The sequence below is a fragment of the Syngnathus leptorhynchus genome, chromosome 18, assembly GCF_054491065.1.
Source record: "Syngnathus leptorhynchus isolate UIUO chromosome 18, UIUO_Slep, whole genome shotgun sequence".
Classification (NCBI taxonomy): Eukaryota; Metazoa; Chordata; class Actinopteri; order Syngnathiformes; family Syngnathidae; genus Syngnathus; species Syngnathus leptorhynchus.
In genome coordinates this window covers 2893242-2905923 of record NC_141212.1, presented here as the reverse complement: position 1 = coordinate 2905923, position 12682 = coordinate 2893242, and the positions used below count along the sequence as shown (strand labels likewise).

Here is a 12682-nt window from a genome sequence, read left to right as displayed (position 1 = left end):
GCGTTGCCTTCGGAGGACATTTGATCTCAGGGGTGCAAGGACACTCCATTAAGGCAAAGATGTCTGCCCGAGAAAGTGTCATAATTGCAGCCTGGCATAGAGAGCTGGCACCAACGGCTTCATTTGTTTCCAATGGTCTCCATGGCAACACCGCCACACAGCTCGCCAAGGTTGGCTCCTAAGTTTGCAAAAAAATCATGCACGCTCATGGGCGCAAAACGAGACAGAGCCGTCCTGTCCGAGTCCGCCTCGTCGTGCTGCTCGAGACCGACGGACCGTGAAATGGCTTAATTGCCCCCCCCCCCTCCCTCCTCCACTTTTGACCACAAAATGGCAGCTGACATCCAGCGAGGATGATGTAAACAACTGCGGCTTGGAAGGCACTGGCAAGCGCGCACGTGATGTTTCGTAAATTCTCGATGGCACCGCATCACCCAAGTAACGTTCCAAGTTTCCAATGCCTCCGAGCAACTGTCTAATAAAATCTTATTAATCTCTGACAAGTTGGAAAACACATCGATCAGCAGTCCTTCCCTCAACACACACACACACACACACACACACACACACACACACACACACACACACACACACACACACACACACACACACACACACACACACACACACACACACACACACACACACACACACACACACACACACACACACACACACACACACACACACACACACACAACCATTTAACCTTTCACATACCAAAAAAAAAAAAAGTCCAGCGTGTCTGTTTGCAAACCACACAATTCTCCCAAGCTCGTCAAATTTCCCTCAGAGCCGTAACAAAAGATTTTGCATTTCTCTGCCGACAGAGAACTGCACGGGATATTGCCCGAATTGAGACTATCAAAGCAAAAATGTCCCGTAATTGCAAAGCACAGCAACACAAAGAAGACAAAAAAAAAAAAAAAAACACACATAACTCCAAAGCAGCTCTCAAGTGTCATAAAGTCAACACAAAAGCTAAAAAAAAAATTGAAATAGCCTCACCAGTTTGTTGGGACTATCCAACCGACACGGCGCGTTCGCACATTCAAACTCCAGTTCCAAAATCACATCCGAGCGTTTGTTTGCACGCTGGCGCGCGCACAACACGAGGGGGGGGGGGGGGGGGGAGGTGGAGCTCGGGAAGAAGGGGCGGTCGGGATGTGCCGTGCAGCGCTACGAGAGAAACGCCTGTGTTGTGCGCGGAGAACAATCCCCGCATTTGAGCCCCCCGTGACCCTGCCGTGGCCCCCACATCCCTAATGGCCCATCCTGGAATGTGCGGCCAAAAAGGAAGACGCAGAAACGGAGACGCCATGAATGCGCTTTTATTAACCAGCGTGTCATTACTTCGCCGACGACTCTTGCGGATGAGCGAGTGGCGGTTGACATCACGAAAGCCGGGGGTCAAATGTCACATAGTGTTTTCAAGAGCGGCAGAAAATAGACGCATGACTTATTGGATTGGATTTTGGAATTAATTCACATCCTGTTGCAGAAAAAGTGGCTCGGGTGCGTAGCTGGACCGAATTGAGCGTTTCGCCCATATGATAGCATACAGCGTGAGGCTGATGAAAATCAGCTGTGACCTACATTACAAATGAGAAAAGCCAACCAAGACATAGAAGAGAGACAATTATGACTAAGAGTTAAAAGGCCACATTGTGTTGTGGTTTTTTTTGGGCACTTCCAGTCCATCCAGCAGACTGAAAGCTCAAAAGAGTGCAGAAGCAAACTGATCCATCTCGGAGGTTAACTTTTGTCTACCTGGATCCATCGACCACAAAACGAGAAGCATTCACGGAAATCTAATGAACTAAATGACATGGTGGAGAGAAGGAACGGCGGGATGTGCCCAGTGGTGCAGGAGGAGTGTAGGAAAAGGGGGGAATGGACAGGAAGTAGAAAAAGAAGGGGGGGGGGTGTACTTACGTTGCAATTTGAGGACTGGTTTAGACCGGCCGCAGTTCCGTCAGCGCACTCTGCAGTGTCAGTACTGCCGGACTGTCTGTTGCGCTCATACTCCTTCAGCTACGTGGAGGAAGAAGAGTTTAGAGAAGAGGGCGGGGCCATCGTGCGGTTGAGGAGGTGAGTGTCAGAAGGAAGGGAAGGAAAAGGAGGAAAAGCAGTTGAATTTTGCATCTCTATGAAGGCAAAATTATAAGGGGGCGGGGCTAAAAGAGAATCCACCATGTCCAGCTACTTAGACTAATTGTCTATGAACCAAAGTCCTCCACCTCACCCAGATGCTACACCGAGTTCTGCACACCCACAGTTCAAGAAATAAAAAAAAATAAAAAAAAGTTTGTGTGTGCATCAAAAGGATGTGTTAGCAATGCATGCTTGTCATCATTGTTAGTCATTTTAGTAAGGGTAACTAGTCTCGGATAAAGGGCGAAGGCGGCCGGATTCTCTTCCTACCCGAGCCAACGCTTCTTCCACGGTGATCATCTTCTCTTTCACCATCATCATCAATTGGATTCGCTCCTCGTCGCTCATGGTGATCTCGCTGGCCACGTAGCCGATGTCCTCGCCTGAGAGGGGTCAGGGGTCAAACATCAGAGGGTGCATAAGAACAAAAAACAGCAACACACATACCTTTGGAAGTCTGTCGCACGACCGCCTTGTGCTGAGGCTTGCGGAAATTCTGCCAGAATGACTTGTTCTTCTTCTTGTTGTCCCATTTGCCTAAAAAGAGGACATCATTGATTGATAAGACATTATTTGTAACATGTTGAGCAGGCCAGGCTTTAATCAATTACCTCCAGATCCATCTTCAGAGCTGGATTTGTGCAGGGACATCCTGTGGATAAACAAGCATATTTGTAAACCTGCATTTAAAACCATTTACACGTCAATGCAACTGCGCCTGCGTGTTTTCACCACAAGAGGGCAGCAGTGGATCAAAATAAAAAGATGGTGTGACCATTCTAAGGAGGAGAGCAAAAATATGGAAGAAAGGGGAAAGGAGGACAGTAAGAGGGGGCGAGGAAATATTAAAAAAAAAAAATCAAAGAGGGCAGACTCAGCCTGTTTGTGTTTCCACTTTCCTCTGGTGGCCACAAGCATGACACGGAGAGGCATTTGAGGAGGACATGTTACGACGTGGAAAGCACTCAGTAGATAGAAAAAGTCCTGACATATCTAGAAAGCGTCCAAAATCATCAGAATTTACAGAGAAAAATAACAACCGAGAAGCACACGAAAGCCTTTTTCCACTATTCACGGCTGAAACTTAAAGAACCATTTTATGAGCTTCTTCACATTCAAAGCAGGACCACAAAAAGTCTTTTTCAACTTGTGCCTCAACTCATTTGCAGATCAACTCAATCGAAAGCACTAACTCAATGACACCAGAAGGAAAAAAAAAAAACAAAAACAAAAAACGTCATGCATTCTTTAAGCGACAACCAAGCGAAAGAAAAGCAGATTGACAGGACGACGATCGGCGCAGCAGCCCAAGTCAAAAGAGAAGGGGAGACGTCGTTCCCAATTATTTGGCATCTGGTTCCCATCATGTTCGGGCTTTTGTCTGCGCAACGTATATATACACACATCGAACCGGCCTGCGGTATGCGCTTCCTCTGCCGCATATGCCCCAGCGAGGGTCAACGAGGGGTGACTCCCCCCCCCCAAACATGAAACGCAAAGACCTTATCCCAAGCCGCCCGCACCTTTCCTGACCCGTTTCTGCGGCGTGATGTCATACACTTTGCGCAACAGGAACCGCGCCCAAACCCCGGTTCTATAAAGCCCCTCGATCCGTGCTCTTTGGGCTGTAATCATTTGGCCATCGCCCTTCAAATTGCGCCTTCCTCACCCTCCGGACACAAAGGCAGGAAGGAAAGGAGAAAAGCCTGCTGGAGCGAGCTGGTTGGCGGGGAGGAAGCGGCCGGCCGTTTTCCTGTCGACGCAGTGATGATGTGGCCGAGGAAAACGATTAAAGTACGGGTCCTAACACAATTTTTTATTTTTTTTTCCTAACATCCCATTGCATAATGCATGTCAGTATTTCTGTGTTTTCATGTTCTCTACATGTTCTCCGTCTTCTCTCTTCCATGCACCAATATGCAGGACGGTGGACTTACTTTCTGTCTGTTTCCGGCGTGGAGACTTCACTGCTGAAGCCCAGCGACTCCTGAAGAGAAGAACAAGTTTGTTCAAAGTTGTGTCCAACTAGCGTGAAACTCATTCGGCGCAGTAGCTCATCTAATCTTCATACCTGGATCTCATTGCGGAGCTGCAAGGAGATATTGTTTGGATCTTGTTTCTCCTAAAGGAAAGGGCAGAAAAAAAAAAAAAAAAGTGAGTCAGTGCGCTTTGTGTTTATACAAAAGCAGAAAAGAGGTCAAGTGGCTGTTCGGAGGTATATTTACTGATAATATTACCCTCATGTAGGAGCCCACGTGAGAAAAAAACTGTGATGTCATTCATCTGAAATAAGGCCGCATTTAGGAATCGACATGCGTCATGTTAGGAGGCCAGCAGCTGACCCTTATCACAAAAGAGAAATCAAGTCATCAAATGACCAGGAAACGAGGTAGGAGGCTTCTCCCAGATGAATCACGGCGCGACACTCATCGGAAATCAAAGCTAATATCACCTTCCTAAACATGCCTTCGCACTTCCTGATCAGTTGCGGATTCCATTGTTTGCTTTCCTCTTTTGTGACCGTTTGGCAGTGAGTCAGGATGTAAAAGGTTCATAAGTCACACAGCCTACCGTGGACATTGTGTCCAAAAAAAAAAAATGACGCAAACTAGGCCATGTCAAAACCATTTCACAATATGTCCCGACTGAGAATTCTGGGATGTTTCCTTAAGTGAGATGGCAGGTTTCTGGTATGTGGCTCCTGTCATAAAAAAACGGGCCAGCAGAGGAAGTTCTTCTTACTCTGCTAAGATTCAGAGTAGTCGGACAAAAGTAGTAGTAAGACGCCGGCGATGGCAATCTCAGCAAGTGAACCCAAAATCTATTTTTGAAAACACCTTGGCATTTTTTGGCAGGCCAACATGAAAAGTACAGCATCTGAGGAGGATGAAGATACAAAGCTCCTCCCACTTCATGCCCGACACAGAGACGGAGACTTTGAAAGTGATCAGAGAGATAAAAAGACGTGTGAGGGGCGACTTTGTAGTTGCGTAGGGCGATGGTGTTGAAAAATTCATGCAAAAGCTCACAGGGGTAAAATTGAGATTTCTGTTAGAAGCTTTTGCTGACAGAGAAAAATCAATGTTTTCACCACATTTGGATGTGAGCGTGTGAAGAATAGTTCACACGCAAAGCAATCCCACGGGAAGCGACGCTATCCTTCACCATGAACTCGGCTGGCAGCGTCAGCCCGAGATGTTGCCCCACTTACCTCGACGTGAACCGGCGTACATGCTAACAAACGCCGAATGGCTTACGTGTGACCGCATTGAATCAAAGATTAGGTGAGAGGAGCAAAGCACGAGCTTGTAGGCCTTAATGAGGAGCATGCTCACGTTGGAAGCCGGTATAGTCAAGACAGAAATACCACGAGTGAGTGTAAAGTAGCAAAAGTTGCTCCAAACATAACTGCAAAGAGAAACCGCAGGTAGGCAGAGGAAAAACCCAAAAGACCAGGTGGCTTGATGGAGACATGCCAGCTAGCTGTTAGCTAGCTAGCGTGCGTGCGTGGTCTCGCCAATCTGGGCGGGCGAGCCCTGCAAGAGGCACCAAGCGGAAAGCTCCAAAAAAACCAACAAAAAAATAGACGTTAAGCTGCGGGACCAGTATGGCGTGATTCAAGCAGGCAGTATATGAAACATGTAAACAAGCTAGCATGAGCTAGTAGTAAAAACAGAAAAGCGGCAGCCTAGTTCAAAGGCAAACTTGAGAGAAATTCCAACGATACAGTCACCTTCTGTAGAGCCACAAATAAATCACGCAAGAAGAATTACAAATCCAACACCTGCCGACGGGTTATCGTAACATTGAAGAAGTGCCGACATGATTTGAAGGAAATCTTAGCGTAACAAAAGGGCTGCGGGCTACGTTCCCATGCTAATGCCCGACGGCAGAAAGAACAAACAAAGCGCCCCGGCGTTTGCATTTTCTTTCTTCTGTGACCTCCATGAACCGACAAACAACTCAGAGCTCGCCTCGTGGCTAAGCAAAACACTTTGGTCTGGAAAGCAACCATTAAAAATTCCTGAGGTCATTCCCGCGGAATCAACTATGTCAGAATTTTCTTCTTTAAAAAACGGAAATTGAATTTCAAAGCGATATGAATTGTGACCAGACCGCTGGGAAACGTCGCATGCTAGCGCTAATCCATACGTTCCCTGAGGGGATGTTGATTTACGCCCCTTTGTTAGCAAGCTAACATGACGCTACAGAGAAACAACAAGCTGGGGGGCCCCGGCAGGAAGTGGATAGCGATCTCCGAGAGCCTCCATCATCAGTTCTTAATCGGAGAAGCGACGTGTTTGACTTGACCAGCCGTCGCCGTGAAAGGCCGAGCGGACGCCGTGTGGGAACCAAAACAAAGCAAAAACAACATGTAGTCTGCTTGTGGCAAAAGAAATATGCCAGGAGAAGCTTGATGGATCCACTCAGGAAAATCAGGCAAAATAAAATAAAAGGACAATAACAGGAAAGGGAGTCGATGTTGTCGAGCGAAATCTTTCTCTGGCCTTTTGGAAATGCCTCGCCATTATCGAAGCTGATTGTGACCTTCTCTGCCGCCATCAATTCAGCGGCAGACAGGTGGATGACATTAAAGCTCATTCTGCCTCCTTGTTTTAATAAGATGGCTTCAAAGTTAAAACCTTAAAGCTTTTTGTCTTAGATTTTGTGGAGAAAAAAAAATGGTTGGGCTTTTTGTTGGCAAACTTTGCAGAGCGCCGCGACAGCTGCAGGCTCTCAAATTCAACTCTCCTCCTCTTCATTCCCAGCTAGCTCGCATCTCCTTCGAGCCCGGTCGGCGCAGATTGCTTCCTAATCGTTTTTTTACGAAACGAAAAAAAATGAGCGAAGGAGGAACATGATTGAAGATCCGATTCTCTCCGTGAAAGCACGTGTAGCATGTGTGAGCAATAACGACGTGCAAAGTTGCGTCACGCTATCGGCATCTGGAGCACATTTTTGTAATTTCACCGACGACTTGAAACATTGGCAGATCACTTTTTTTTTTTTTCCTTCAAACTTTGTCCCTGACTTCATCATTTTCCACTTAATTCAAGACGGGACTTCCCAGCTTTGACACAAATTAAGAGCGCCATCTTGAATCTTGTTTTCCTTCTTAGCCGCCGAAGAAACCGAGCCACAAAGCCATTTTTCGGATCAATCCACCAAGAATGCATTCCTCCAAACGCTCGCCCGTAACTAGGCAACCAAAGAGGTGCCCCACTACCCGACATCCGTGTGAAAAGAGAGAACCCGACTCCACTCCCAGCCGCTAGCTAGAGATTAGCGATAGGGTTTGTTCACCATGTCAAGTTCTTGGGACACTCGTCTTTTGCGGAGCTCCTCCATGCGTTCGCTGACGTCGCCGAAGCAGGTGTTGTAGTATTCCGAGTATTCCTGAGCGAGGTCATCTATGTTGCCCAGTGAGCCATCCTGGAAGGAGACACAAAGAAGGGAAGTTCAAACAAACAGAAACGTTCTCAATACATTTTGGTTGCATCTTTGTTTCTGGTCTTTGTCCCGTTATACCCCGCATGGCCTTTTGCTCCTCAAACGTTTACTGAACCCAAAACAACACAGTTCCTGTCTTTGTCTGGTGGACTTGCACTTTGTTTTTTTTTTTTTGGTTCTTCGAATCGAGTCTCTGTAAAAATGTCAACCCGCCCCGTTAAATATTCATCGGTGTTGATCTAATCTGTGCCAGGCGGACGACTAGCATTGAGTGACTACCGCGCCAAAGTCCGGATAGTCTCCTCTCAGATGTTCTCAACTGGACTCGCTATGCGGGTGCCAGAACGTGGATGAATGGATCACTGTGAGTAGAAGTGAGAGTTGCCAGTGACACATGCAAACACAGGCGAGGAGGTCTTCTTGGGCTGCATTAACATGCAGGAGAGTCCAAAACAAACGGAGAGTGGCCTCAATAGAACTTTGCCTGATCTTACCATAAAAAAAACCAAATCACTCTCAAATTCAAGTCCATGTGGCGACAAAGTTTGAAATAATCAAAACTGCCGTGGATGACATAATTGCTCCTCCACCCAGAATAAAAAAGGGAGGGATCGGACTCAACACTGGAGAAGGAATACGTCGGAATGTTTCTCGCGTGTGGAGCGTGCGTCACGCGCTTGTCAAGCAGGGTGGAGCCACACAGCTAAAGAAAATACAAATGTGACAGGAAAGGCTGTCAAGTTCTTTCACAGATTTATGTCTTGGATAATATTTTACGACAAGTGGGTTTGTCAAGATAGCGTCACGTTTGATATTGTCAAAAAACATTGAGGTCAAGTCTTCGTGCTTAATCAATTGGCCGTGGAATTCCTCACATAGCATTCCAGCAACCTCCAAGACTTGCCGCCTTGACCCACTTCTTGCCTCTTGGTCATTTTTTTTTTTAACGTATCAGAACAACAATGCAAAAACACTAACTGCCAAGCTAATTCTGCTCAATTCTTTGGGACTTACATTCCCGACAACGCCGGGAGTTGAGTGATGTCGAACGGCGACGTCCGCGGCATTGTTACCCAACTGGCCTTGCGACTGTGCTCAAAGAACAATGACAAAGGTGCCAGGTGCCCGATGTTGACAGCGTCGTGATCACTTTCACACGCTACGTAACTTTGGGACAGGCTCAGCCGGTTCAAATTACCGGCAGCTGACTTGTATTGTTTTGCGTTGCAAGACTAACGTCTACTTGGAAAGGGGCAATTGTCTGTCATGGATACAATCCCATAAAATGCAATTGAGATTGAACAAGGGGTCCCAGCCCAGACCTTTTTGAGAACTTCCTGAGGATTTCCATGGCTCCAGCAGAGGAAGCCTGCGGGAACTCAGCGATGATATCAAGAAGTGAGCTGGTTTGGCTATCAGTTAATTGAGCTTGGACTAAGAACAACACACACATATGTAATGTAGATAACTCAGCTATTGTGGGTCGGTGAAAATGCAGAATGTTGACATGGGAGGGATCACCATGTTTGTATGTGAGAGCAAGCTGGCAACAGGAGGAGGAAAAACAGCAGGAAGAAGAGCATATCCTTTGCAGACATCTGCCTCGAGAGCAATAAATCGGAATAAATTGGCCAGCCGGGAGCCGGGTCCTCCACCCGGTGTCAAAGGTCAGGACAGCGTCACGTCCCCTCAGCCCCCCCCCCCTTTCACAACACAAACACACCATATATCTTCCCCACCTTTCCAGAGCTAAAATAAATTAACACCTCTTGATATGACATAACCAAAACATATTTGTTGGGCAAAAAACAAAAACAGTAATTGCAATGAGTATATGATTTACTTCACTAATTCAAGTTAAAAGCCAGTTAAAGGTCACACACACTTGTGGCTTGAACAAGTGCCCCCCCCCAAATTCGTTTTTGAAAACGTACCAGCATCCCCATCACGTCGCTCCAAAGTTGAGAGAAACTGTCGGACCCAGCGGCGCTGTCAGCCCGGGGGGCCTTTTCGGAGGGGGGGCCCGTCACCTGGTCGCCTTCCATGGGCGCGGGTGTGCAAGATAACGAACAACAAACGTGCAAAAGTAGTGGGGGTTGACCCGGGGGGGGAAGGCAAAACGCGGGTCTTCACAACAACACCGGTGGAACGCTCCGAGGTGACATTATACGATCCAACGAGCGGTGCGTAAAAGTCCAACTCTACATGGTCACAAAATAGAACCTACGGGGAAAAAAATGCGGGTAAACACTTGCTGCTCTAATGTTCTCAGCGTGAGGTCATGGTACTCTTTCCAAACCCGAAATTTCCAGATTTAGAAGAAAAAACAAAGTCCAACATTTGCGTTTGGAGTTGAAATTTGTAGCGCGACCTCGACTGGCGTCAAAACAGGCAAAGAGCTGCAGAAAGTATCAGCAGAGCACAAGCACACATGCTTGGAAAGTTTGGAAAACAGCGTGAAAGAGAGAGAGAGAGGGGGTGAGGGGGAGTAATCCTCCCAAACATTGCACCTCCCTCTGCGGCTCTTCCCATTATTAGTCTTCAGTCCCTCCCCCGTCGAACCTTTGCGCGCACGCGCAACCACACGCACCGGGACAGCTCTTTAGGTACACTTCCCTGCATTATTCAATGAGAGATTTATTTAAAAATACAACAAAATTCAATAAAGTAGTCTTCCGTACCCATGATGCAATGCACACCATCTTAAACCAGCTGCCGAGTCATGCGCCAGATGCCATGAGAGGCGCCCAGTCCAATTTACAATCCCAATTTATCACCTCGTAAATTTTACTCGTCCTGTTTGCGCGTGACAGGATTGTTCTACGACGTATTTAAAAGTATCATAACAGAAAGAGCAGACAAGATCTTACCCGCACATTCTTTCCAGTAGCCATGCAAAAATCATCAAATCCTGCGGTGACAAACACGAACTCTGCATTCCGCCAAGGAGGTCAAGCTTTTTTTTTTTTTTTGCAATTGCTTGCTACCTCCGCCTCATTTATTTATTTTGTTTAATTCCAGGTCATGCGCTCCGCCTATATTTATTTATTTATGAAAATAAGGGGCAACCTTGGCATCATGAATTAACATACAGTTCAAAAGCTGGAAAGCCCACTTGGAATTCTCGCGCACGCATACAGAGTGTGGTCTTGTTTGCAGAGTCAACAGGCGTCCTCCCCTCCTCATTACCCGTCTGACACCTCTGCAGGTGGGGGGGGGGGTTGATGACTTCACTGTCCTTGCGTGTTTTTAAACAAGAGGGTGGGGGTAACCCACAGGTCCCGTCATGCAAGTTGATGGGTAGATGTAATGATGTCATGGAAACACACGCTCGCGAGTGACCCTTGCCACATCGAGCTTGTAGAGGCAACAAAAGTTATGTTGTGTGACACTTAAAGTCCCTCAAGAGTCATTTCAAGTCAAGAATCAAATCAAAACAAATACAAAGCATAACTTGTGCTAAGCCTCGCGTGGCCAAGTGTTGGCCGATTGTGAGAGGGCCCAGATACCAAAGCGCTTCTGTCACCCGAGAGGGGACAGATGTTGTTTTGGGTGAAAAGCAAGACCGCAGGGAGGGGAATTGTGCATTTTAGCACCCTCTGCTGGTGATAAGCATGATTGCACGCCGGAGAGCAGAATAAAAACAAATTTGTGCAGTTTCACCCCAGGTTCATTCAATTGCACTATTTATATGAGTTGGGTTGCCTAGCGACAATACTCTCCTAATTATGGCGAGAAAACAACAACAACGACAAACGTTCACTGGGTCGTCTGTAGGCCAGATTGCATTTCATCATGTCTGCCGCACATCCCGCATCCGGTGCGGAGACATAAAGAGCACTCGCTCCATTTGCGCAGACGATAAATTACGTCTAAAAATATTGTGATTCCAAACTGATAACTAGTTTGGTTGGAGCGCACCTCTTCACTCTGCCTTGGTTCGGGGTCACATGTGCACAAATGCAGGCGACCTTGGGTTATAAATGAGACGTTATGCAAAGAGGAAGGCCGAGGCCGGTAGTTAGTGGCGTAGCTCACACACAAGTGGCAACACACACGTGAGATGTCACACACATATGCTGCAATAAACAAATAACTTCTGAAGACCCTTAATCGAATTTGCATCGGTTAATCAGTCGGGCTTTGAAATACAACGTGCGAGTGACTACGCTAATTTTGCATATTGTCTAGAGATATCGGCCGATTAATTCGTCTGCCCCGACAATTAACCGAACCGCCTTAAGTCTAGCTTAATGCTAATGCATAATGGCAAACGCCATATACCGGCTAACGATTAGCATCATGAAATTGACCAAGAATTATGTTGAGGAAGTTTTCCTATTTGAAGTTGTCTTTTCATTGATAGAAAACAATTTCTGATTGTCAACTAAGGGACAAGAAACAGGAGTTTACAAGCTCAACCTCAGTTAACATGTCAATCCAAATAATAAACGGCAGCCTTCATCACCCACGACGACAAACCGTGCAGCGCAAACTCAATCGATCAGTTTGTCTGTCAGCTTACATGAGCGTCAACCGCACGCAACACACAAACAAAGTTGCAAGCTCAGCCCGATGCAGCCCTTTGCTTTCATAGGAATGCGCACCCCCGCGCTCCGGATTCCAGGCCAGACCGGCCCTGCTTACTCCGACAAAATATCAACCCACTGGCATGGCGTTTAGCCGCAAAGAAACAAAAACAAATGTCACATTTTCCTAATTCTGTATACAAGTTCCCATGGCAACAACATTTGAAATTGAATCAAGCTCTGATTTAAATATAAAATCTATTACAGACAGAGGAGAACAATAAAAAGCGAAGAAAGCAGGTGAGATTAAAAGCAGGTCGCAGATGACTGGAAAATATCAAGCATGTTTGCTCAAGATGATCTTGAAAAAAAAAAAAAACATAACATATGGACGGACCATCATCAGTCATCATAAAAGACTTGGCAGGAATGTCTTTGGAGTTCCAATGTCAAGTCGTGATAACAGCCCAGAAACCATCACAGACTTCAATCCGACAGTTGTTTTAGATGTCTTGTGATCTTCCATAAGAAGTCAAACATTCAGCCAG

At 46.6% G+C, this 12682-nt stretch overlaps 1 protein-coding gene across 4 annotated transcripts in view; it reads right to left on the bottom strand.

The window, feature by feature from the left end:
- Positions 1–12682, bottom strand: part of sash1a (SAM and SH3 domain containing 1a) — a 78746-nt gene that overhangs the window by 8048 nt on the left and 58016 nt on the right. The window contains exons 1-8 of one of the 4 annotated variants that reach the window (XM_085937390.1): positions 10476–10569; positions 7459–7587; positions 4226–4276; positions 4092–4141; positions 2766–2806; positions 2602–2691; positions 2425–2537; positions 1936–2034 (exon numbers count right to left, since the gene is read on the bottom strand). In XM_085937390.1, coding sequence (XP_085793516.1) covers positions 1936–2034; positions 2425–2537; positions 2602–2691; positions 2766–2806; positions 4092–4141; positions 4226–4276; positions 7459–7587; positions 10476–10499 — 597 coding nt within the window. In that variant the 5' untranslated portion in view covers positions 10500–10569. Of the gene's footprint in view, positions 1–1935; positions 2035–2424; positions 2538–2601; positions 2692–2765; positions 2807–4091; positions 4142–4225; positions 4277–7458; positions 7588–8619; positions 8718–9539; positions 10129–10475; positions 10570–12682 lie in introns of those variants that run through there. The other 3 variants (XM_085937389.1, XM_085937391.1, XM_085937388.1) reach the window with 3 other exon arrangements.